The 27,983-nt window shown below is 39.3% G+C and overlaps 1 protein-coding gene across 1 annotated transcript; it reads left to right on the forward strand.

Annotated features, from left to right (window-relative positions):
- Positions 1 to 27,902, forward strand: daam1a (dishevelled associated activator of morphogenesis 1a). The gene is made up of 26 exons (XM_084013751.1): positions 1 to 464; positions 8,706 to 8,906; positions 8,995 to 9,084; positions 9,284 to 9,355; positions 9,903 to 9,997; positions 10,084 to 10,303; positions 11,224 to 11,337; positions 11,933 to 12,043; positions 12,685 to 12,788; positions 12,931 to 12,997; positions 14,908 to 15,025; positions 15,111 to 15,249; positions 15,962 to 16,020; positions 16,841 to 17,028; positions 17,150 to 17,392; positions 18,725 to 18,832; positions 19,102 to 19,193; positions 19,709 to 19,793; positions 20,504 to 20,610; positions 21,442 to 21,530; positions 21,719 to 21,887; positions 22,607 to 22,714; positions 23,001 to 23,061; positions 23,197 to 23,331; positions 25,056 to 25,226; positions 25,366 to 27,902. The coding sequence occupies exons 2-26, from the start codon at positions 8,721 to 8,723 to the stop codon at positions 25,567 to 25,569; spliced, it is 3,135 nt and encodes a 1,044-aa protein (XP_083869877.1). The 5' UTR covers positions 1 to 464; positions 8,706 to 8,720; the 3' UTR covers positions 25,570 to 27,902.
- The last annotated feature ends 81 nt before the right edge of the window (positions 27,903 to 27,983 follow it).

Raw genomic sequence — 27,983 nt, forward strand, 5'->3', positions numbered from 1 at the left:
GATCAACTCTTGTGAACACATCCAAATAGAGAAGGCGAGGAGAAGAATCCTGAGACGAGAGCAGGTGTTGTATGGATAGATGAAGGAGGATCTGTGTTTTCTTGGACACCTGCAGGTTTCTGACAAACTTTGGAGGAAATCCTCGTCTGCATCGGCTCTCGTTGAGGTTTCTCTTGTGGATTCTCTGTTTACCCATTTTCTAACTGAACAAACTTTGGGTGACACTCGCTGGACTGAGAGTGCCAAAGGCTGATTTATTTTCAGATTTCTGTTAATTGAAACAAATATCTTCCCAGGAGACAGTCAGTAGTGTTCAGTGATAAGCAGCTGTAACAATGTTGGAATGACATTGACGTTTGAGCTGCAGTGACAGCAGAGCGAATGATCTCTGCTGCAGATGTTCATCTGACCTCCGGAGCTGAACATGGCATCTCGCTGCATCGCATAGAAGGTGGACCACAAAGGTAAGAAACACCTGATGATCTACAAACTTCACGTAGAGGATGATGACCTCATCCGTGGGCTTTAATCAGCACAATCTATTCAATGTTATTTATAGTGTCATATCACAACAGAAGTCATCTCAGGACACTTTACACATTGACAGGAGTAGAGGACGGTCAGAGTCAGTACATTTTCAAGGTCCCAACATCACCCATGAGCAAGCATTAGTGCAACAGTGGCGAGAAAAAACTGCCTTTACAGGCTTTTAGGCAGAAATCTTGAGCAGGCCAGGCCTTCTGCATTTGGTGTTGGTATTAGTGTAGTATTAGTATTAACAGTAGTAGTCCATGGTGGCAGGCAAGTGTAATGAGGTGACAGTAATATAGTTAAGTTAAATATAGAAGAAAACTGTGAACAAGAGAGAAACTTTGGGTTCTTTTAGAGATACACAAAGTATTTGTATAGAGGCTGGGTATCTGCGGGGTATGCAGTATAATCCCAGACTCATTTATCCAGTTGTAAGCTCACTACACCCTGAACACATTTTCACTAAAACTTTGAACCTAAAACATGCACAAGTGGTACTGTTATGTGGAAGGGGTTTCAATAATAAAGTTTTCGTGAAAATTCAGTCTGGTCTCCTAAAAACGATGTTCCCATACAACGAAAACAGCATTGTTAATTAGAGGGAAACATTGTTTCCCGGACTACATTTTTGTTTTTATTGTATTACAAATACGTTATTAATCATAGTCTGTGGAATAAACACAGGACTTTCACCCAGGAGACCACTGGTTGTCTTTTGTGTGAAAAAAAAGTCAATGTCCATTTTAATTTACGTCCGTACATTAAATCACATAACCAAGCCAAACCATAATTATTTTACAACACATAACCAAGTAGATTTGTTGCACTTTTCTTTCAATTTACAACCCAAATTAAAACTGCGACTGGGAAAAAATGTTTTCCCTGTATATGTAATTGAAGTTCAGTTTAGTTGTATGTTTGTAGGCAACAAGTTGTGTGGGAATCTGGAAATGGATGTTTTTAAGTAGTTTTGCTGAACTTTAATTTAAGACTTCTCCGTTTTCGGATTCTTTGTTCACCTTTGAGGCAGAAAAACAAGAATTCAAGGTAACAGGGTGAGTAATTGATATTCAAACAGACTATTCTGGGCTGACTCCAGCATTCGTCATTTCGCTAACATGCAGTACACCCTAACATGTATATGTTCTTCAGTAACTTTCCAGAGATTTCACCCCACATTTTTTACATATTTTAATGTGTGAAACACATTCTAGCATATTAACTTCAGAGGTTCCCCAGAATAAAAGTGTTATTCTAACTTCAGTTTTGTTTGTATGTACTAGTTATTTGAATTGTTCACCACTGGGCTTGGAGCTGATAGCCATAGACAGCTTAGTGTTCGACTAATAGCACATTGTTTGTTTTGCTCTTTTCATTGGATTTGACAACAAGAAAAACATAGAACACTGCCAGCCTTATTATTTTAGACTGAGGACACAGACCTGGTTTGAGGCGGCTCATCAGAAGACAGATAGACGTTTTCTGGTGAACGAGGACCAAAAAACAAGCCGCAGCAATCATTTCCTGCCTGAGTTGTCCTTGAGTGAGACGGTGAATCCCCACCAGCTCAAGGACAGCTGTTCCGTCTCTGACACTGACCTTTGACTTCAGTGTTCGAGAAAACACACTTTCCCTACAGGGATCGATGAAGTATGGATTAAACCCTGCGAGCTCTGAGCTGACTGGTTCATCTGAGCCTCGGGATGAATTATAACTCTCATCAATCTATACACAACATAACAGCACACACGTTGCTGGTCGTTATTAGAGTCCTGCAGCAACCATTGACATGTTTACTTCAACACATTAACATGACAGAGGCGAGAACACACTGTCCAATACAGTCCAACTGAAAAGGTGTGGACATCCGAGTTCCAGTACTTTTATTGATTTGTATGTTTATTGGTTTATTGTTTGTGTGGTGATTTTCCCAGGATTAGCTTTTGTAGCTAATTGTCCGCTAACCGAAGTAGATTGCTATTTATCTACATGCTGGTTTGTTTACGTGTGGAAGGATGTACGTTGACTGGAAAGTTTAAGTTGTGTGTGCTGCTTTCCTCTTGAGTTTTGAGGGAAAATTATACACAAGATGTCTAGAATATTCAAAGCATTCTCAATCTCATGTGTCAAAGAAGGCAGCTTGGTCGGCGCTAAAGGTTCAAACTATGGTGTATGTCCCCCCCGTTATTGTTGAATGTATAGGACATCACTGAGTGCTCTCTCATGCCTTCACACAGTCACTACATCCAAGTCAGTTATTAAAAGTAATGCTGAGGAAGATTCCAGAATTAATACATCTATTCTAGTTTCATCGTTTATTTACTCAAAATAAAACACGAAACATCAGCAGCCTACAAAAAAAAAAAGATCAACCAACTGTGTCCTCATACAGAAAATAAAAAGGTCAGAGCAGGTCTAAACTAAATCAATGTCACCTCTCTGGGAACCATACATGTAATTACATTACAGAAACATGTTAAACTTACTGCTTTCCTCCTCTCTTTGTTCCTCTAGAGCTTAGTTCGAGTCCAGAAAATCAAGCCCGACCCTACCCGAGCCCGTGCGCGTTCTGTCCGAACCCGGACCGACCCGACACATTAACTGTAATTAAGAGCCCGAGTCCGATTTCAACCCGACAATTATTTTTCATGCATGAGGCTATTCCTCTAATCTGGTTTCCTCCTCTCTCCTTTTCTCCACTGTCTGGTGTGCCTCTTTCTTTCTTTCCTCCTACTAGCCTCCCTTTCTTTGACCTCCTGTCTCTCCTCTCACTGCCTGCCTCACCACTGCCTGCCTCACCACTGCCTGTAAAATACATGTACAAATAATGGTATTGGAAAATTATGCCCTGGGTACACCTGTTAGGCAGCCTGTCACTTTATTTAGACCTACAACAGCATGAGTGCTTATCTTTATTTCCCTATAAAGTGATGACATGCACCGACATCATCCACACCTGCTCGTTGGGACTTTATACCCGAGATTGCATTGGAAAAGAAAAATAAGCTTTGTTCCACGCTGTACAGCAGTTAAACATAACTCACTAGCAAAGAGCTGTGTACAATAGTGGTGACGTCATCGTCACTGACTCAATGCGTCATCTTCTACAAACCAAAACAACATGAAAAAAGGTGAAGTATTGCTCTTTGGACTTACGTTGTTATCGAGGCCTTGTTCTTGTATCTGTAGGAGGTGAACCACACCAACGTGTATCAAGCCACTGATCAATAGAGACAACCTGCCGCTTCCTGATAGCTGATTGGTCACAGACACGCACCATAATGCAGCGGAAAAAAAATATTTAGAAAGGTGTAAACGGCATGGAAACGTAAACGTGGATAAACTGATTTACAGGAGTGTAAACGCTATTTCCAAAATTCCAGAGGTGCGTAAACGGCGTTTACGTGCGGTTAGCCTCCACTCAGCCCTGGTCGTAATGTAACATAACGTAACGTCATGTGACTCAGTGCTGTTGTTTCACGTGACATAATGTTGTCAGTCAAACTTTTGGTTTCAACGGAAGAGGAAAGCCAGAGAGAAAGAGAGAGAGAGAGAGCAGTGGTGGTTGAGCAAGCTAGAGAGTGAATGAAGAGAGAGACTGGCGTTTGTGAAAACAAAGCCGTGAATCAGAAGAATGAAATGTTATTTTCTGATTGTTTCTCGGCGATAACATTCTAAATCACACATAAACACATCAACACCTTGTATCATACCTGCAGGAAGGTGCCTGATTTTTAATGTAAGCAGCCCAAAGCACGCTTCATCCTGCTGTGGCCTGACTGCTCTCTCTGAGTTTGAACACCTGCTCGTTTGCAGGAGAGAAGTTCCGAACACGAAGAAATTAGAAAATGCAGGCAGAAGGCAGCGTCTCTGTCGATAAAGACACCGCTACGCACTTCAAGTAGCTCGTAAGTGATGAATGATTTTTTTAATCAGTTTCTAGATTGTTTTTTAGTAAATAGTTGCATACTATACATTTAAGCTTTTAAATGTAGACCACAGTTCTTATGAAAGGTATCTAACCAAAAACACATTGACTAAAATATCAGTAAAATACATAGAAAAAGTACTTAAAAACAGCAATATAAATAACAAATATCAAAACATTTTCAACAGAATGTTTCAACATAACGTATCAGAAAAATTAAATCAGAAGTATATTGTTTTATTCTGTTGGAAAAAAATATTCTTAGAGAAATTATTTTATCTCATGCTTTTGATTCAGACCTGAAGAGAGACAATATAATAACTTTCTCTATTAAGTAATAAGGTATTTAAATCATCTCCTCTTGTTGGATATTTTATGTGTTCAATCTTTATTCGTGGTGAAAACTATTTAAATGCATTCACATGACTATGGAACAGTCAGATATAGTGATGTAGTAGATTGAGAAACCTAATTGTTGGTTTGTTACGGAGACTTGCTGTACGTACTTATTTTAAGAGTAACAGTGACATTTTGCTAAACCTAAGACCCTGTTAACATCTAGGAAAAACTGATTTTCATGAGGTTTGGCCTTTTATTTACATAAAAACGGAGGTTTTATCACAGAGAACGATCATTTCTGAATACTCTGGCTGAGGGGGATTTGTTCCTGTAAATACCCGGCTATGTGTAAATGAGGCTAAAGTGATTTTGTTGTCTAAAACTCAGGGAGAAAATTGTGGTGCTTGCACGAACAATACTTCCACTTGAAATAATCGGTTTGAAAGTCGTGCAGGAACTGCCCTGAGACTGTGTTGGACGGACACATAAATTTACATTTACATTTCGGCATTTAGCAGATGCTTTTGTCCAAAGCGACTTACAATAAGTACATTTGTCAAAAAAAAAGATACCACAACATATCATTGCCGATAAAGTAAGAGCAAAAAAATAGAAACAAGTGTTAGGTCCTCGTCTGAGTAAAGTAAACATACCTTAAGAACAACAGTGTTATGATCAAATTAAATACCTGGCAAAATACCATGGCAGTTCCTGCTACAGTCTTTAGGAAAACATTTTGTTGCGATGACACACACACACACACACACACACACACACACACACACACACACACACACAAACTCTCAAGGTGAAAACAATACCAGCTGGTAAATATTAACAAGACAAACACAGTTTATAGTTCCTGTGTTTGCGCTCCCAACTGCAGATCTCCTGCACAGTTTGTACGTGTTGGTTTCCAGTAAAGCTACATCTGGACCGGCTTCTGTGCTTTTAGAGCTCTGTGTTACTGACCACAAAAAAAATGTGGGTGATTTTTGACATTTTCATTTGAAAGCATTGAACCTCCAGATCTGCAGCAGGTAAAGCATCACTTAGGTGACCTTCCCCTGCTAAGGGTGTGTCTCTGGCTGCCTGTCTGTCAAGTCATGCTTCATAACCGCCCTGCCACTCCTGCACCTCCCGTCAGCCCAGTCTGCCCTCAACATGGCACTGCAGCCAACTTTGTGACAGCCCGCCATTCCTCAGCATCCTCCAACAAATACATCAGATTTAACATCAAGAGCAGAGAGCAGCATGCTTCAGGTGTTCATACAGGTGGCACCTCGTGAATACATAGAAGAGTGATGGTCAGGAGGATAATTACGAACTATGGGTCACAACAGTTACCAGCTACGAGGTTAAAAATAGAGTGTTATACCCACTTATTAATATGATCCAGGCATGCTGATGACTCACGGTTACCATATATAATAATTTAGAAAGGTGTGCTGTGCTTGAAACATAATTGTTTGTAATTGTTGTAGAGTTTTAATTTATAGCCTTTGTTCTTAAAGGAACATTTTGTTTTCTTGTAACGATTTTTTCGCCAAGAGACTCGAAGGTGACCGAGTTAACATTATTTGTGCATCACGCTGTTTTGAGTTGCGATCAGCAGCTTTATCGATCACTCTGTCTGTCGCAGCTAATTCACATTTGTAGATAACTTGTATTGGATCTGCATTGTTGAACGTAAATCAACCTGAACCAAAAAACGTCCTTCGTAGTTAAACAATGCTAGTGACCATAGTAACAATGATGATAGACAAGGAAGGAAGTCATATGAGGCAGACTTTTTAGAGTTCATCACCTGTTACGAGACCATGATGATTATTAAAGGGACCTTTGCTTGAGGACATTTTGTGGACCTCATATATAATAATAATTGAATATGCCAGTTTTAATCCAGACATGACCGTAACCAAGCATTTTTGTTCCCTTAACATGAAAGTTCCGTTTCACAACAAACACAAGACTTTCACCCAGGAGAAACCAAAAGTGTGAAACCAAAAGTTTCTCCATGTCGAGTTATTTTAAGTACGTAACAACATTAGCATGTTACCATGTCACAGACTACATAACAAACCATGATGAATTGGTGTGTAGAAAAATGTATTTGTTGTGACATTCATATTGACTTTATGACTTTTTGAGGACCTGAGTGGGTTATTCACAGCTACACGGTATGTCTAGTTGTGTTAATAGATGGATGAATAATGCAGCATGCACATTGTTAGACACGTGAGTGTGCAATGCAATGCTCATTCTATGGATTGATGTTTAAGAGGTTGGAAAGCGTTGAACAGGCGAGCGTCCATGTTGACCTAACAAGTGTTCTGTTGTTGGACATCTGACTGATCATCAAAACTGCAACTTTTCAAAAACATGAGCTGCATCACGTTAAGTGTACAGATATCGTTTAAGTCTGTAAAACTAAAGTTACTCTAATGTGAAGCGTAGAACTGTAATGAAAGATGCCCTTTTAACCCTATTTAGATCACATATCGTGCTCTTAATGTAAAACGAAAAAAATAATGAAATTCTTTGTAATATATTTATATCAATAAAATGAATCCTGGAAAACAGAAATATGAAGTTTGATCAGCTACCAACCAATAATATTCATCAATCAAGCTGCAACTCCTGCAACGAGCAAAAGAAGGTCATGAGCTAATCTTTTCAACCATCAAATGAAATTCCTCCCAACCTTTGTACCGCCTGCTTATCCTGTTCCTCTGGAAATATGTCACATTACAGAAGATACTCTGGACATTCTGTTTCAGCTCGCCTTCAAGGTGAAACTGTAGTGATGTGCGATACCATTTATTTCCTTTCCGATCGGATAACAAGTGAAACCCAGGCTGGTATCGCCCATACCGATACGGATTAATAATAGCTTTTCTTATTCTGATTCTGTATTCAGTAAAGGGAAATAAAAAGTAGGCTAACCCATGAAGAAGAAAAAAATGGGTATTTCTTATGTTCGATAGACTCTGCCCATATACTGTTTCTGAGACACCTCCCTCTCGGCTGTTCATATAAATTAACTCGGCTTCTAATGCAAACAGGTCTTGGCTGTATGAGTTATTTGGCTCACGCATTCTTACATCACAGAGTCATAGTGCACATATGACGGTGACAGCCGGAAGTAGAAGTAGTTCCTATCACCGGATATTTCCCTGGTGATAGCGCAGTTACTTTCTGTTTTGTCATCTCTACAATAAAAATACACATTTACCCGAAATGACTGAGTTGAGATATTGATATTTTGATATGAAAATGTATCCTAGAACAGAAAACGTTGGATTGGAATTATCGGTATTTTGGGATTGGTCCGCACATCAAGTGAATCGGGTAAAAATGAACTGCATTATCTTAAAACAATACCATATAATTGCTTTTCACAATTTTGGCTTTCCTAACATGCCTCCAATGGGATTTCTGAATACATATTTTAATGAGCCCGATAAAAGCATTATTTACATCCCCTCCTGCAGGATTAATGCCACTCAAGAGACTTTTTAATATCAGATTGTGCTTAATACAAATTGTGCTACTTCTAAATCCTATGAACACCCCCTGTATTTATATATCAGCCAGTACACTGTACACTTTAGGAGATATTATAATACTATGTCATGAGGTGGCAATCTATCAATTAGATTTCAATATTTCATTCTTGTATTTAAGAAATAAATGAACAGGAACAAACATTTCAACATATCTAAAGGAAAATGCATCTTTCCCCCCCAAAGATTTAATAATGAATCGCCATCATTCTCAGTTTGATTTACTGTTAAAAAAAAAACAGATCAAACAATCAAACAAATTAAAAGTTTGCTTAATCTAAATTTCTTACATCTCTGAGCTCAGGTCTTCCATTTGATTGTGATTGTTTGTCTTCCTATAGTTCCCTGCTGTAACCATGGTGTCCCGGCTGAAGCAGCCACAGGGCCATGGTTTGTCCTCTCTGTTTTCTTGCTGCTTCAAAGGAAGTGACCAACCAGAGATCACCCACTGCTATGATAACACCGTCACGATGGGGGCACTGGAGCCCGACCTGCCCATGCCCCCCCTTCAGGAGCTGGACTCTATGTTCACTGAGCTGGTGGTGAGTCAGCGTTCCTTGAACTGTGACTAAAAACACATAATTATTAGACAGCTTTCTTTTCATTGTCTTTCTTTTTCTTGTTTCTCAGGATGAACTGGACCTTACAGATGATCACAGAGCTGCCATGTTTTCTTTGCCAGCAGAGAAAAAATGGCAGATCTACTGCAGTAAGAAAATGGTAAGAAACTATAACCACAGCCGCATATGTATCTGTATTGGTGGTTGGCTGAAGTGCCTTAAACTTGCATTATCTCAACTGGCCATCAGGGGGCAACTTTTCTAGTTGCAAAAAGAAGTCTGATTGCATGGAAGTCTATGAGAAAATGACAGTATATCTACTAGCCTGATCTGTGCGTCTCTATATGTTTGTATTGTAGGAAGCAGAGGAGAATAAAGGAGCTATCCGATGGCCGGAGTATTATATCGACCAGCTCAGGTCCATGGCTGCTGTGAGTAACGTGTTCACAAAAGGATTGTGGGGAAAATATCAAGAAATGACAAAGTCATTAAGTTTTTAAAATATACATCTCTGAGTAATTTCAAAGTCTCTCAAACTAGCATAAGGTGCTAAACTGGCCCGAACACATTTGCACAAAAGAAACATGATGAAATCAAATAGTGAAAAGTGACTGAAACTCCATCACATTGTCACTGTAAAGACACATCAACAAAGTTTACAAACAAATAAATATATATGAACATTAATAAATGAAAGAAAATTCTCCAGGATTTTCGAGCTGGTCCATTTTTCCACGGCCAGGACGGAACCCACATTTTTAATGACTATGAATAAAAATGATCACAAATTTATAACAGACAAGTAAAGAATAATCATCTCAATTAAACACTATGTTCATTTAAATGCCATTGCCGTATTTTTAACTCAATAAGCTGCACTGATCTACACTATGAACGAGCACCATTTAGTTCTAGGAGTAACTTTCTGTCATGGTGAATAGTTGGGAGGATTATTCAGTTTGACTTTTATCTTCCCAGAGGAGGACTTTGCTGGCACTGGAGGACGAGGAAGAGCAGGGAAGACATACTGTCATAGATGGTCTAAAGACAGCACTGAGGACACAGCCAATGAGGTACATTTCCAGTCCTAACATCCTCTGAAACGGTTTCATTTCATTCCCCCTTCTAACCCTGCGCCGTTGGGATTTTTCTCCACCAGGTTTGTGACACGATTCATTGACTTGGATGGCCTGTCATGTATCCTGAATTTTCTCAAGTCAATGGACTACGAGACCACCAACTCTCAGGTTCACACCTCACTGATTGGCTGCATCAAAGCTCTGATGAACAACTCTCAGGGCAGAGCTCATGTGCTGGGTCACTGCGAGAGCATTAATATCATCGCACAAAGTCTCACCACGGAAAGCATCAAAACCAAGGTACGTGCAGCGCATTCAATACCCGATAACGACAACACAAAAACAGGATTTAGAAATGTTTCCCAATGTATTAAAAAGAAATCAAACTAAAATGTCACATAAGACCTAACAAAGAGAAAAAGAAAGAAAAAAACATACAAAGAAAAGCTGTGATGGCCGAGTGGTTAAGGCGTTGGATTTGAAATCCAATGGGGTTTCCCCGCGCAGGTTCGAACCCTGCTCACAGCGTCGGAGTCTTTCTATAGAAGGAATTTTATACGATGCCCTTCATGACAGCACACCTCCCCCATGAAGCGTAGCACGTTTGGACCTCATCCTGACCCATTCTGCATTGGTTTGGACTGGAGATAACACCTGACTGTCCAAAAGCCAATGAGCTCTCTTCTATATAGGTTTCTATATAGTCCTCTATCGATGATTTCATACGTCCCTTTTTCTTTTATCTGCTTATGTGCTGTATCTAAGTGGGATACTTGGAAGGATACTCCAAGGATGAAATAATATGTTTTATGTGTCTTTTGTGTGGGTCTTTGTTATGTACGGTCATGAGCACACTGAAATAAATCCCTAGCAACTTGTACAGAGTTGTACGGCAATAAAGTATTGAATCTTGGATCCTGAATACATAACGTAGATATTTAGTCAGTTTACCAAAAGACTCTGGCAATCTCACTATTATGACAAGATGGAAAAAGAGTCTTCTAGTTTTGGTGACCATGATCAGCTTTTTGATAAATTCATAGTCATGAGGATGATGCTGCAATCAAGTCAAACGATTACTTGAAAGTTTTGTTGTTGTTGTTGTTTTTGTGTATTTCTCACACAGTTATACGGTCAAACTTTTACTCTGTCCTTTTAGATGTTGCAGTAAATACTCTCTTCTCGTTTCTAACTGGCCGTTCCTCGTTCTCTCCCTGTAGGTTGCAGTGTTGGAGATCCTTGGTGCAGTGTGTTTGGTGCCAGGAGGCCATAAGAAAGTTCTAGAAGCCATGCTGCACTACCAGAAGTTTGCCTGGGAGAGAACACGCTTTCAGGTCTGCTTTCGCTTTGTTGGTGTGTTCGCTTCATTTCATCAATAATATATCAGACAACAGATCTTGAAGTAAATACCATCACATAATACTCGGATACACTTACACACTCATTATGTATCTGAGAATTAATGTGTGGCTTGTAAATATGATCAAATAATGGTTCAGGTTAGTGAAGGAATATATTTAAATTTGTGTTTATTAGTTTGCAAATATTTTGTCTTTATATTTATATATTATTGTCATTATTATTATTGTTGTTTTTATTATTATTATTGCATACAGAAGTCATTTAATTTGTTGACCAAAATGTGACAAAAAATAATAGAAAAAAAGAAAACCAATACGAGACACAAAACACAAACGCTCACAATGATGCATGAAAATCATAATATGGTCCATTAATATTTATATCAGATTGTGAAAGAAAGTGATTTGTTGTCTTTATTCATTCCACAAGCAGCAGCATTTGTTAAAAATCTATTTCTCTGCTGACTGACACATCAACTGCGTATCAGTTTTACATTAAAACTCACAGTGATTGTTCATTTTGAGGCCATCAAAAAGTGTAAATTAACTTGTCGATCTTCGTGTGCAGACCCTGCTGACAGACTTGGACCGATCCACGGGTCGCTACAGAGACGAAGTTAGTCTGAAGACCGCCGTCATGTCCTTCATCAACGCTGTGCTGAGCCAGGGAGCAGGAGAGGTGAAGAGAAATACCATCCGTTTATCATGTCACGTCTTTTAAGAGTTGGATTTGTCTGCAGCAGGAATGGATGTATTTTTTTTTTTCTTTAGCGTCAGCTTCCTTTCTCTAGTGTACGGTTGCTTTATTTGAGGTTTTACCTTTGAGTCACCTCTGGATGTTTATGGGTATATTGACTTGTTGTTGGTAAGGAAGTAGTTCTATAAAGACATCTTTACGTTTAAATTCTGAGGGACTGACGCCGCTACATGAGGATTTATATTTTGTATTTTTGTATTTGTTCCGAACAAGTAAAGATATCAAATAGGAATAAAAAACAACAACAAAAATCGAAATAGTCAAACAATTAGACATTCCAAGCAATATTTGCAGAGCAATGAAAATCATAAAGGACAATTTAAATGTCCAACAATTTTATTTTCTTGATGATGATGATTTGACATGATGATTTCTGCCGATCTTAATGAAATCGATACAATAGCAGCCACACCAGTGTGGCTGCTATTGTATCTTTAAGTGACATCATGACGGTGTGTGTTTTCCTTTGTGTTTGAGTATGATGATTGCACTACAGGATTATGAGATATGATCATTCCCATGTTTTCTTCCTGCTAGAGAATAACTAACTTGTGTGTTTTCAGACCAGTCTGGACTTCCGCATCCATTTGCGTTATGAGTTTCTGATGTTGGGCATTCAGCCGGTCATTGACAAACTACGTTCCCATGACAACGCCACCCTTAACAGGTAAGCTCCATCAGGTGCACCAACAGGTGGTAGCATTTTTGAAACATCCAAACTGTGTCATGGAACTAACAAACATGAAACAGGATGGTATTTTATATATATATATATATACTTTTGATTGAGTTTGGCATGTTGCTTCCAGACATCTGGACTTCTTCGAGATGCTGAGGAATGAAGATGAGCTGCAGATGTCTAAACGTTTTGATGCTGTAAGTGATTTTGACACACCTCATACTGTCTTAAGGTTATCTTTATATACGTGATTCTGATTCAGTAACCAGATGAGATGAAAAAACACACTTCTGATCTCTAACAAAAATCAATAGTTCTGATGCACAACACAGCTTAAAGAGAATTTGTTTTATGGATTATTGGAAAATATTTCCGATTTTCATTGTTGATGTTTTGTCCAGGGCTGGTTACCTGTCTGTCTTTACATGTCTCCCTGTGATAGACTGGTTACCTGTCTGTCTCTACATGTCAGCCCTGTGATAGACTGGTTACCTGTCTGTCTCTACATGTCTCCCTGTGATAGACTGGTTACCTGTCTGTCTCTACATGTCAGCCCTGTGATGGACTGGTTACCTGTCTGTCTCTACATGTCAGCCCTGTGATAGACTGGTACCTGTCTGTCTCTACATGTCGGCCCTGTGATAGACTGGTTACCTGTCTATCTCTACATGTCAGCCTGTGATAGACTGGTTACCTGTCTGTCTCTACATGTCTCCCTGTGATAGACTGGTTACCTGTCTGTCTCTACATGTCAGCCCTGTGATAGACTGGCTACCTGTCTGTCTCTACATGTCTCCCTGTGATAGACAGGTTACCTGTCTGTCTCTACATGTCAGCCCTGTGATAGACTGGTTACCTGTCTGTCTCTACATGTCAGCCTGTGATAGACTGGTTACCTGTCTGTCTCTACATGTCTCCCTGTGATAGACTGGTTACCTGTCTGTCTCTACATGTCAGCCCTGTGATAGACTGGCTACCTGTCTGTCTCTACATGTCTCCCTGTGATAGACTGGTTACCTGTCTGTCTCTATATGTCTCCCTGTGATAGACTGGTTACCTGTCTGTCTCTACATGTCTCCCTGTGATAGACAGGTTACCTGTCTGTCTCTACATGTCAGCCCTGTGATAGACTGGTTACCTGTCTGTCTCTACATGTCTACCCTGTGATAGACTTGTTACCTGTCTGTCTCTACATGTCGGCCCTGTGATAGACTGGTTACCTGTCTGTCTCTACATGTCAGCCCTGTGATAGACTTGTTACCTGTCTGTCTCTACATGTCTCCCTGTGATAGACTGGTTACCTGTCTGTCTCTACATGTCAGCCCTGTGATAGACTGGTTACCTGTCTGTCTCTACATGTCTCCCTGTGATAGACTGGTTACCTGTCTGTCTCTACATGTCGGCCCTGTGATAGACTGGTTACCTGTCTGTCTCTACATGTCAGCCCTGTGATAGACTGGTTACCTGTCTGTCTCTACATGTTAGCCCTGTGATAGACTGGTTACCTGTCTGTCTCCACATGTCAGCCCTGTGATAGACTGGTTACCTGTCTGTCTCTACATTTCTCCCTGTGATAGACTGGTTACCTGTCTGTCTCTACATGTCTCCCTGTGATAGACTGGTACCTGTCTGTCTCTACATGTCCGCCCTGTGATAGACTGGTTACCTGTCTGTCTCTACATGTCAGCCCTGTGATAGACTGGTTACCTGTCTGTCTCTACATGTCGGCCCTGTGATAGACTGGTTACCTGTCTGTCTCTACATGTCTACCCTGTGATAGACAGGTTACCTGTCTGTCTCTACATGTCAGCCCTGTGATAGACTGGTTAGCTGTCTGTCTCTACATGTCGGCCCTGTGATAGACTGGTTACCTGTCTGTCTCTACATGTCAGCCCTGTGATAGACTGGTTACCTGTCTGTCTCTACATGTCAGCCCTGTGATAGACTGGCGTCCTGTCCAGGGTGAACCCTGCCTTCGCTCAGCTGGATTTATTTATTTTATTGTACTAAAGAGTAACAAAACACACTTCACATTTTTTTTACTCTTGTGAAAAAGTAAATCAATGTAATGTGTTATAAACCAGCTGACAAACTTGTTTTGCCTCAGGTCCACATAGAAACTAAAAGTGCCAGCCAGATGTTTGAGGTGATCAAGAAGAAACTGAACCATACTGAAGCTTACCCCCACCTCCTGTCTGCACTTCAGCACTGCCTCATGATGCCATGTAAGACTGGCTTGGCCACACTTATTTACTTCTTCTGTCAACGCCGAAAAAGGATTGACTATGACTCTTTTCTGTGTGTAAGCAGATAAGCAGAACACGACCACACTTCAGTACTGGGTGCTGTTGGATCGGATCGTTCAGCAGCTGGTGCTGCAGACGGACAAAGGTGAAGACCCAGACGTCGCCCCGCTGGAGGACTTCAACGTGAAAAATATTGTACGCATGTAAGTTTCTGGGGCATGAACATTACACTCATAATTTGACATAGCATAAAATAAATTTCACATGGGACACAAACACGGGTCTCCCGGGTGAAAGTCCTGTGTTACTTGGTTAGGTTGAGGAAAAGACAGTGATTTGGGTTGTAATAAGTAATGTTAATATGTTATGTAAATGCCCCACTGGTCTCCTGGGTGAATATCCTCTGCTTTTGGACCAAACCATCAACACAGAACTCCTCCTCACATACATGTTATCACTCTCCAGACTACATAACTTGACTTCCTCCTTTTGTCCCGACTTTATTGCGGGCATGTAGAGTCATAGGTTGATGCGTAGCGGCACTGACCATTCACTCACCTTAGAATGTTTTGTATAAAGAAATATTTCCTAAGTGTTGTCCTAAACATAAACATAAAGCCTGTGGAGGATTCTTTATTTACAAAGAAAACAATGAATATATCGGCTGCCTGTGACTAGTCCGTTCTTTTTAAATCATCAAACACTAAGCCTTATTTCTATGGTGCTATATTTTTAAGTATTCATTAAGTATCTTTTTATAACATTTAAAATTCTGCAATTTAAGTTTAACTTTTTAGTTTTTAAAAAGAAAACCACACTTAAATTGCAGAATTCACACGAAAAAAAACCCTTACGATGTTTAGTGTGTAATCGTAAATCGTTTGGAAAACTTCTATTAAGTGTTTGTGTCTCTAGGCTCGTCAAGGAGAGCGAGGTCAAACAATGGAAGGAACAAGCTGATAAAATGAGAAAAGGTAAAAACACACCATATATGTGCATACATATACTTTCCATGCCCAAAAGAACAATCAAAAACAATACAGTAAACTTAATTTTTTGGTAATAATACTTAAGTCATTATCATTATTTGTTTATTGTTTGTTTATTCCACTCAGGTTTATTTACTTTTTTTTACTTTTTTTTTTTTATTCATTTTAAACTCTGAATTAATTTATAGTTTGGATACTAAAATATCTCAATACGTTTAATTATTTTTGGGTCAAATTAAATGAATATGCAAGAAACTATAATATATATCTGTTGGGAATACATTATTTTTTTTATTTTGTAAGATACTTGTTAAGTAAAGTAAAACAAGTAAACAATCTAATGATAAAGAATTCACTTAAAACAAAATAAAATATACGTATGACAGAGGATATGAATTATGGAGAATGGGTGGGATTAAATAAGGTATACCTCTTCCCAATTCTTTTTGGACATGTAAAAAAAAAGAAGTTATTCATACATCTATATGCCTTCTAGTTGTGTAATATTTGGTTTTCTGTATGACACTTTCTGTATTATTTTTGACATGTTTGAAATGAAAAGTCAAAATCTAAAAATTTAAGTAATACCATATTACCAACGTTATAACCAGTAATGGGTCTGTCTGTTTTGCATTTTGCTTACTTGATCGGATGGCTTTTATAAACGCTTCCTCAAATCACGATGTCATCGGCAAAACAAGCTAGACCTGCAAAGTCAGGGCCTCGGTGTCATGCAATGCACAAAATGACGGTAAACCACTCAACCTACAGTAAGTCGAGCTGCCTCACCTTCCCTTCTCTCCAGAGCATCAGAATTTACAGCAGCGTTTTGAAAAGAAAGAGAGGGAGTGTGAGGCCAAGAATAAGGAGAAGGACGACATGATGGAGATGCTGAACAAGCTGAAAGACAAACTGGAGCGAGAGAGCAACGACCACAAGCAAGCCAGGCTGCAAGTGGGAGAACTATCTGCTCGGCTGCAGCAGCTCAGCTCTGTATGTTCACACAAACGTTATCGATCAGTTTGTCACATGGTCACATGAAATTACCTTCAACCATTTCCTCACAGTTTCAGTCAGATCTTCACAATGATCCTAATGAATGATCTCTTGTTAGACTTCCAGCGTTCCAGGAGGACCTCCTGTGATTTCTGGGAGTTTAGTTCCTCCTGGTCCTGTCCCAGCCATCCCTCCTCCACCTCCACCTCCTCCAGGAGGCCCGCCAGCTTTTGGCATGGCTCCGTTTGCACCACCACCTCCGCCTCCACCAGGAGCCCCAGTAGGAATGGTCCAGAAGAAGAAGAATATTCCTCAGCCATCAAACCCACTGAAGTCATTCAACTGGAGCAAACTGCCAGAGGTACTCTTACTTCTGTCACTTCCGCTTTTATTATAGTATTACACATACAGGTACTGCATTTTGCTGCAGCTCTGCCACGGCTGTTACAGTTCTCACTATTAATTCTACAGTATTCCTCACATATCTGAAAAAAGACTAAGGCCTCTTGTTTTACAACAGTGGGCCCTAGTTTCGTGGCGCAGCGCAGGGCGGCGCAGGGTGGCGGAGCCGGCGTAATGCAAGTTGCGACAGCGCGGCCTTACGCACGGTCAGTTTGGCAGTTTGGTGGATCGCCTGCGCCAAGATGGGTGTGGTGGCGCAGCAGGGGGAGGCGTTACAGATTCAGCTTGGCGCAGCGGAAGTTTCGTGGCAAAAAGCTTCGCCGAGAGTCCGCCAGCTCCAACCTAGTCTACTCTTGGCGTAAGGCGCAAGGCGCAAATAAAGTCCATTAATTCAAGGCGAATTACAGCTGGCGGAGTGGCACACGTCACCGAGACCTCACAGGCAGGTTTCCACAGTTCCAGGCACATTTAAATGCAATAAATAATCACAACAAACACTATTTAATGCAACTAATTGAATCAACACGTGAATTTATATCTATATAGATTGTCCCGTCACATCTGACATCAGATCAAAGGATGGCACGTGTAACGGAAACTCAGCCTCTCGGACCAAAACATCTCTCTCTCTCTCTCCTGGTTTTTATAATATCGGCATTGTTATTATTATGATACGCGCGCACAGCGCGTGATGCGCGTGGTGGGAGCGGCGGCGCTGCTTCTGTCATTGGGTTGTCAAGTGACGAAACTTGCACTGAACCTCCCCTAACGCATTAAAGGTGAGGAGAGGAGCTCATTTGATTGGTGAAGATCTGAATCGGCTGTGTTAATCCCACTCCCTCTTTCCCACTTGCGCTGGTGGGAGTGACGGGAGCAGTGCCTGCGCTAGCCTGCGCGGTGCACAAAACTTGCAAAGTCCAGGCGGACACACCCCGTTGGCGTGGCGCATGTGCGCTGCGCGCTGACTACGCCTAGTCTACGAAACTAGGGCCCAGTGTGTTCAAGCCAGGCAATGGTTGTCTAATTGCATGACAGTCTATGAGAAAATGTCTTATTTGATTAATAATCTCAGTAAATGTTGTAAACATGAGTTCATGATCTCAGTTGCTAGTTTCAAATCTTCTTCAATACAGCACAATTTAGGACATTATGGTCCATTTAGTGAGTTTGAGTCGAAAAGACCATAAAGCAGGGGGTGCTTAAGGGCAGGCTGCCTTGTGATTGACAGGTGGATGATAATTGAACCCAGAATTAAGATAATGCCGACACACGCACATGATTGTTGTTTCAGAGTAAGATAGAAGGAACCATATGGAAAGATATCGATGATCTGGAGGTGTTTAAAGTTCTGGATCTAGAAGAGCTCCAGAGGACCTTCTCAGCGTACCAGAAACCACAAGTATTTCACACCAGCACTAAACAGATATACCATCGCTGCCTTCAGCAACACTGCCATCTTCTCTTTTGGCTTTTATTTTGATGTGCATTTGTGCAACTATTTGTACCCCCCCCCCCCCCCCCCCCCCACCTCCTTTTTTTATTTTTTTATACAACTTTTTAAATAAATACCTCAAATGATTAACAGAATTTAAATGCCAAGTTCCCAATCTTATTAAACATTAAATTATATATTTTAGTGCATTTTAACACGTTTCTATGTATTAACAGAAGGATGCTGAGGATGGTGCTGTTAAGAAAGTCAAGGAGCTGTCGGTGATCGATGGTCGCCGAGCACAGAACTGTAACATTCTGCTTTCACGGTCAGTGTGTCAATCATTTAATGAATGAATTAAGCCAATATTGGAACTAGTACATGAACTCTGTTTGTTGCTGTTCGCAAATGAAGTCGTTGGCACTCACTGTGTCATAATTCTCAATAGTAAATTACAGCAGTTTAGGTTCATTCTCATTTTTGGAATATAAAAAAATGGTAGCCTGCTTGATTTGTAATTTTTGAATGGGAATTTTGAAATGAATGATTATTCACTATAGACTTCAATTCAGATGTATGCACTATTCAAATATGCCTCTCTTCATGTCATCCTATTGCCTTAGATTATATCTATTGAGATTTATATAAACTGTGTTTTCACATCATTATCTACAATACATTAATGAAGAATCATGTAAAGTTTTTAATACAAACTACAAGATGGAATGGACTATTTTGGGGGAAGGTTTTGACCATAAGTCTCTATTAGCCTGTCTCTGGCATACTTTCGTTAATGTTGGTGTCATTGGCATGAAAAACGTGAACTAAATGAACGTGTTACAGGCTGAGGCTAACCAATGAGGAGATCCGCCAAGCCATCCTGACCATGGATGAACAGGAAGACATACCTAAAGACATGCTGGAGCAGGTACCAAACATACACACAAACAATACAGAGTAACACAACACATGCTTTGGTCCTGATTAATGACGTCACAATTTATATTAATAAGCAAAGCAAACATAATTTATACACATGAATCCATTTCATTCATTACACATCACAATGTGCTGCACTACATGGGAGCACGGAAGTCGCAGTCACAAATACAATTGATAGTGTTAAGATAAAACTTTGGACATAAGTCATTACAAATAAAAACAGACACACAAATGCCGCAAGTGAATTCAAACCATAAGACAAGTGAACGAAAACCAACAGGATAAAATTAAAACAAATAAAAATAGTAAAATCCAACAGGTGACATGTCGGTTATAAACAATTCAAAAAACTAAGTAAGCTCTTAAAATGATCCAATTATTATAATCGATATCTTTGATACATTCTGATTGTAGTGTATGACAAGGGCTCAGATCAGAATGAATAGGGAAATATATAGTTACATGTCATCAGCATGGTAACACACTTTGTTTATCTTGATGAGCTGGCATAGAGGTAAGAAGTACAAACTAAACAATAATGGGCCAAAGATTGACCCATGGGGAACACCGCAAGTTAAAATATCTATTTATATAATAATATTGTTATATACAACAATATTCATGTATATGAATAAAAGATTTTTGGATAATATTGGATCAGTTCAGACCCTGTGATGGGTGTTTCTATTTTTGTAGCTACTGAAGTTTGTTCCTGAGAAGAGTGACATCGAGCTGTTGGGAGAACACAAGCATGAGCTGGAACGTATGGCCAAAGCAGACCGCTTCCTGTATGACATGAGCAGGTATACACAATGACACACACACACACACACACACACACACACTATTATTAACTACTATATACTATATAGTTATGTACATATAACTACTATACTATACTTATGTACTATATACTATAATAAATATACCTTTTTTTCATCACCGTCAGAATGTGGTCAGTTTTATTTTGTATGTAATAAATAGTAAAGCCTTTATAGGGTTACTTGAAAGGAATTTTGCACATATTCTTTTATATCTTATCACCCTTGAGACAAAGTGAATTTGTACTTTTTACTGTATTTATTTTAAATATTTTATTTCGGAGCGAAAAATTCCTGTTACATTTAATATTTCGTCACTAGTTTTTTCACACAACCCAGTGGTGGAGATGTTTACTTCTATTCACCATAAGGTTTTTATCAGGTATAAACTACATTCATGTGAATTTTAAGAACTAAAACTTGCTTTGAACACCTCTTGAGAAGTTATATGGCTCTACCTAGTGGTCAAAAAAAAATCTTGATTAATGGCATCAGAATAAGTAAACCAGATTATTTATTATTTTATATAAAACAGCAGTACCTTCACTGAAGAACTAGAAACTTAGGAAAGCATTTTGACAGAAGAACATGATTGAAGACAAGGAATACCAAATGATGAATCAGCCTGTGATATAGTCCTAGGTATACATTTAAGGGTTAACCTCATACCAAAGTTTATGTTCTGCGAAGACGTTTGATGTGATATCAGTTTATTCGTTTGATCATGTGGGGATTTAGATCAAGTGATATCCAACACATTTCTCCCCTCCTACTGCTGGATCACAGTGATTTCTGATTTATGTCCTCACCCAGCATCAACCACTATCAACAGAGACTCCAGTCTCTCTACTTCAAGAAGAAGTTTGCTGAAAGAGTGGCTGACGTCAAGCCTAAAGTCAAAGGTACTCCTTTCCATCCCAAATGGTCATTTGTTCAAGTTGAATAAATGCATGAGAAGAGGGTAACATTTGATCTTAAGGTTCATGTTATAACTAATATTTCTCCTTTAGAGTTAAATTCTGTTTTGCATCCCCTGCTGAAGATATTATAAGATATAACCATATTGATCTGAGCGTCTCTGTGCTTTCAGCTCTGGCTCTTGCGTCCAGGGAGGTGGTGCAGAGTGGGACGCTGCGTCAGCTCCTGGAGGTGGTTCTGGCTTTTGGCAACTACATGAACAAAGGACAACGAGGAAACGCCTACGGATTTAAGGTGTCCAGTCTCAACAAGATAGCTGACACCAAGTCCAGCACTGACAGGTACAGTCACTACAAGGCTTTGAATAATACTTTGTCACAATAATTTAACACGTTATAAAGTATGTTATGATGACTCACAAGTTCAAGTATCATTATGTCATAATTGCTTGTTACTGACACAAGGTTCATAGCGTATATAATTTAATTATTAATTAAAATCACTATTCATTTCTCATTAATTTATTTAAGTAACAGGAAAACAATATTTATTAAGCAATGCAAGAAGAACACACAAAACAAACAAAATATTTAACGGGTCATAACACAAATGAAGTACTTATTAAGTACTGAATGATGAATATTTATATTTCAAGAATGTTATGTTTCCTCCTAAAATAAACAAATTATCATAAATTATATATAATACCTGAAACAATTGTACTTTACCTGGATAATGATACAGTCCAGTAATCAGATTATAATGCATTATAAGTATGTTACATTCATAATACATTAGACATTGGCTTTCAAACAAAGTTAGTGAGTGACCGGCAATCATGACATATTATGATAGTGGACCAAGTCATTATAAATGCTTTAAAATGTGTTATTATTAATCATAAAAAGCATTATGCATAATTATAGAATGAGAATAAGAATGTTGTTCGCATATAATCCACATGTGCGTCATATAAATTGATACCAGCCTGTGCCGTTTCCTACTATGACAAGTCAAACTTAGAAGTGATAAATCATCAACTGTCAATTTGTGTCTGTAGAAACGTCACTCTGCTCCACTACATGATCACTGTCCTGGAGAAGAAATACCCAAAGGTGGCAGCTTTCACTGAAGAGCTGCAAAATGTGACAGAAGCTGCTAAAGTCAAGTAAGAAGCAACACATGCTTTGTTGAAATAAGAATCAAGTCTATTGAAATAATTTGGTTATAAAGTCCAGTGTGTAGCAGAAATGGAACACAATATTCAAAATGAAAAAATAAATAAAAAATGTTCATGAGTATAATAAAATTGTTGTGTTTTTGTTAATTTAGAGTCCTTCATATCTATAGAGGGAGGAGGTCCTCTTTAGGGAGTAAACCATGTACTGATTTAATTACGTGAAATGTAGCTGACATGATATTTATTATGTCCCTATGTTTCACCGTCTCTCCAGTATGACAGAGTTGGACAAAGACGTTGGAAATCTGAGGTCTGGCCTAAAAAGCGTTGAGGCGGTGAGCAAGCTCAGCTTGAAAAGCTGTTCCGTATCGTCTACATGTGTGTTGGCCTGTGAATCAGCTGGAGAATATCCCCACATGTGATGTTTCTGTGTTTGACCCATGCCTCTCTTTGTGTCCGTCCATCTCCAGGAGCTGCAGTACCAGCAGGCTCAGTCCCCTCAGGGTCCTGCAGATAAGTTTGTCCCCATGGTCAGTCAATTCATCACCGTGGCGTCCTTCAGCTTCTCGGAGGTAGAGGAGTCACTCGGCGAGGCCAAAGAAGTGGTGAGTCCTTCATCGCGTCCCGTTTTCTGCTTTTGCCTTCAAAACATGTTACATCATCACAACACCCAAGGCCTTTCACACCAAGAACATATTTTCATGTTTGTTTTTGATCCGATGCGTTTTATTATACTGATTTAAGTGAAAAGGTAGGACTATGTAGAGGACTAAGTAGAGGACTAAGTAGAGGATTATGTAGAGGACTAATGAGAGGACTATGTAGAGAACTAAGTAGAGGACTAAATAGAGGACTATGTAGAGGACTAATTAGAGGACTATGTAGAGAACTAAGTAGAGGACTAAATAGAGGACTATGTAGAGCACTATGTAGAGGACTAATTAGAGGACTATGTAGAGAACAAAGTAGAGGACTAAATAGAGGACTATGTAGAGCACTATGTAGAGGACTAATTAGAGGACTATGTAGAGAACAAAGTAGAGGACTAAATAGAGGACTATGTAGAGCACTATGTAGAGGACTAATTAGAGGACTATGTAGAGAACTAAGTAGAGGACTAAATAGAGGACTATGTAGAGCACTATGTAGAGGACTAATTAGAGGACTATGTAGAGAACAAAGTAGAGGACTAAATAGAGGACTATGTAGAGCACTATGTAGAGGACTAATTAGAGGACTATGTAGAGAACAAAGTAGAGGACTAAATAGAGGACTATGCAGAGGACTATGTAGAGGACTAATTAGAGAACTACTTAGAGGACTAAGTAGAGGACTAAATAGAGGACTTTGTAGAGGACCAAGTAGAGGACTATGTAAAGGCCAAAATAGAGGACTTAGTAGAGGACTAATTTGAGGACTATATAGAGGACAAAATAGAGGACTATGTAGAGGACTAAATAGAGGACTAAGTAGAGGACTAGTTAGAGGACTAAGTAGAGGACTATGTAGAGGACTAAATAGAGGACTAAGTAGAGGACTATGTAGAGGACTAAATAGAGGACTAAATAGAGAACTGAGTAGAGGACTATGTTGAGGACTAAGTAGAGGACTAATTAGAGGACTAAGTATAGGACTATGTGGAGGACTAAGTAGAGGACTATGTAGAGGACTAAGTAGAGGACTAATTAGAGGACTAGGTAGAGGACTAAATAGAGGACCATTTAGAGGACTAAATATTGAGCTCATCTGTAAAATTTAAAAACCTCTAAAACGTTGGATCAATGCGGCTGGTGGACCATCCATAATAAATACGTCATTGAATTTAAACAACAAAGAAACACAGAAAGTCAAACCTGCTCTAAAAACTTTATTGATGAACAAAAGTTTTGGAGTCGGTGTGTCAACGTGATTGACTCACCATGAGGTCATATTCATTTTTATATGTGTGATCATTTCAGTTGTAAAATACGGACTTTGGACATAGCAAATACACGTATTTTCAAATTGCTGTACTATTTCAAGATGTGTCAATGGGTTGCCTCCAAAATTCATCGCCAATTTGGCTTCACATTACGTTACACATCAGTCGCTTTGGACAAAAGCGTCTGCTAAATGACCTAAATGTAAATGTTAGAGCATCAATGTCCCTCCAGTGTACCAGACCCAACCTTTAATTTACCCTTCTGAACATCAAACAAGTTAAATGGGTTTTATGATGATGAAGCTCCAGCATAGTACAGGAAGCTCATTTAAGGCCTTGAGCAGAGAGACAAGAGTGAAGCAACTCACCAAATCACTACCTTCAACCAATCATGTCTCTTGTTTGAAGCTCGGAAAGGCACTGAGATATTATGGAGAAGACTCGTCCAACCTGCAGCCGGATACGTTCTTCGGGATCTTCGACGCCTTCGTCACAGCTTTCTCAGAGGCCAAGCGGGACAACGAGGTCATGGCCAGACGCAAGGAGGAAGAGGAGAAACGGGCCCTCGTGGAGGCCCAGGTCAGATCACACAGCTTAGATAAGAGAAAGAGATGTGTTGTATGTTGACTGTGACCCCCCTCTAATATGTGTATATATATAGTGGTATTAATATTGTATCCATCCAACCATCCTGCCATATCTCTCTCTTCTCCTCCAGCTGAAGAAAGACAGGGAGCAGAAGTCGAAGAAAGCCAAAGCAAATGAAGAAGAGGAGGGCGGTGAGTTTGACGACTTGGTGTCCGCCCTGCGTTCTGGAGAGGTGTTCGATAAGGATCTGTCCAAAATGAACCGCAGGAAGCAGCGGAGACACAACATGTTTGACAGCAGCCGAGAGAGACAAGTAACAGATCTGAACCAGTAACAGGACATTATCAGACACTGGGAACATTCAGTCACAATGTAGCTGATGGAACATAATAAATGTAGGTCAATGTATATTTACCTGAAGCAGAACACTGCTTTGTAGGGGTGAGTATTGGCAAGAACCTCACGATACGATACGTATCACGATACTTTGGTCATGATACGATATGCATCACGATATCATGATATATATAAAGATGAAAACACAAGTACCTGTATATGTACATCAGAGGACAAATTGAGTCAAAACTATTCTCTATTTTATTAATGCCCATGAAATTCACTGGAATAAATATTGAAAATAAAATGAAAAAGGATAAATTACTGCATTCACAACGCGTCTAAACATGAATCTTATTTTTTTTAATCGATCTTTGGAGTTGAAAAATCTATATTGTATTGGGCGGCAAAGTAACGCAATATATTGCCGTATCAATATTTTTACCCACCCGCTACTTCTTTGAGTGTATTTATGGACTTTTACTTTGAAGGTTTTTGTTGTTTTTTGAAAAATATACAGTGAAAAGTAACAAAATGACAGAGTACTCTCAGGTTGAATGTGTAATTACAGTGTTGTAATATCCCTTGTATATTTGCTCAAGTTTGCACTCCTGGTAAATACCTGAGTTCCATTAAGCTGGGCTCACATGGCAGGATTTTAACGTCAGGTTGCACCACACACATCGGGAGAATCTCCACCGATGTTCTTGTCTCTAATCGCAGAAACACGCACACACACTACAAGATTGGAGAACCGTGGAGAAAGTAAATGTAACGTCTAGCAGCTGTATGGGATCAGCTAACATTCATGAATGAATGGCTCCAGCATGTCTTCTTTAGTTGAAACTCCACTGAAGATTTGTTTGTTTGCTTCATATAATCAAACACAATAAAGCATAAAATACACGTCCAAGTTGTTGTCACCCCACATACATCTTAACAAATTCCTCTACACTCGAACCAAAACGATTCATTCACATGCACAAGTGTTGCACAAACAAATCTCAGAATGATCCATAGAGTTTTAATATTTGTCAGTTCAACATTTTGGGCAAATTGCGTCTCTTTGTAGTTGTTTTGTGTCTTATTGTAGTTTTGCGTCACTATGTAATTGTTTTTTTTTTTGTCATTTTGTGTCTTGTTGAGTTTGTTATTTTGTCACCATGATACGTTTTTACATAAATAATTAACTATCAGATAAAAGCAGAATATCTCAGTCAAAGTCATCTCCATATAACTTATGAGTGAACATTGTTACTGTCAATACTTTCATTTCCATGTTACCAAAGAACATCTCAGTCAAAGTAATGAAAATCATCTTGCGAACCCCCCTCGGTGCCTCGCGACCCCCCCTTGGTGCCTCGTGACCCCCCAGGGTCCCTACCCCCACTTTGGGAACCCCTGTTTTGGTGTCACTTTTTAATTTTTTTGGTCTCTTTGTGGTCTTTTTGTGCATCTTTTTTGGCGTTTATGTGTCTTTGTGGTCACTTCGAGTTTTTCCTGGTTGGTTTGAGTGACGTTTTCCAGCTGAAGTACAGAGGGGTCCCTGTCACTTTGGTTCCCTGGCCCTGTAGGCCCAGTAATCCGTCCATGCCTGAAACATGCTTTTCAGCATCCAGCATTCACACTGCAATTTCTTTAAAAATTGCTTTTCTAGTATTGATTTCTTCTTTGTTTCATTTCTGGATGACTCATTAAAAACAACTCTGCATATGGTCTTTGAACGGAAATTATGTATTTGCATAAAGAGCGGGAAAGTGAGATCCCATCACAAGATTCAATCATCCAAGGTGCATGTTAATGCTCGGTGTGAACGGATCCTAAGTCTTTTTTCGTAAACGGGGGCAACACTTTAAAGGCTACGTAAACAAAGCACTGATAAGTTCTGATAACAACACACACAGAGGGAGAGTGATTTCACCCTCTGCTCAGGTAGACATCACTCCACTATATCTTTATGTAGCGAAAAGTTGTTGCTGCTATATTAATGCTCTGAATCTCATGTATAGAATTTGTTGTCATTGTACGTCGGCATTAGGTGTAGCTGTCTTTACGACTGCTTGTGTCCAACTCTGAGAGTTGTGTTCATTTTTAATTGAATGGCCTCTTTGGTTGAAACTTAACTCACATGTTCTATTATCTGAGAACATTGACATAACGACATGACATTTTTGTTCCATGACCTCAGACAATCAAGATAATTCTTTCTGAGAAGTGAATGTTTCCAAATAGGCACATTGTTTTAATGTAAATTAATACGCTTATTCTGTCTGTGCAAAATGTTGTGAACTATGATCTCAGTAACAGTGGGAATAAATCTATATCTACTGATGTGTTTTTTTTTCTGTTTTTTTTTCAACGGTTTGACTGAATCCAAAGCTGTTTAATATGCAGCTACATGTTTGAGTTACT

The sequence above is a fragment of the Eutrigla gurnardus genome (assembly GCF_963514095.1).
Source record: "Eutrigla gurnardus genome assembly, chromosome: 7".
Classification (NCBI taxonomy): Eukaryota; Metazoa; Chordata; class Actinopteri; order Perciformes; family Triglidae; genus Eutrigla; species Eutrigla gurnardus.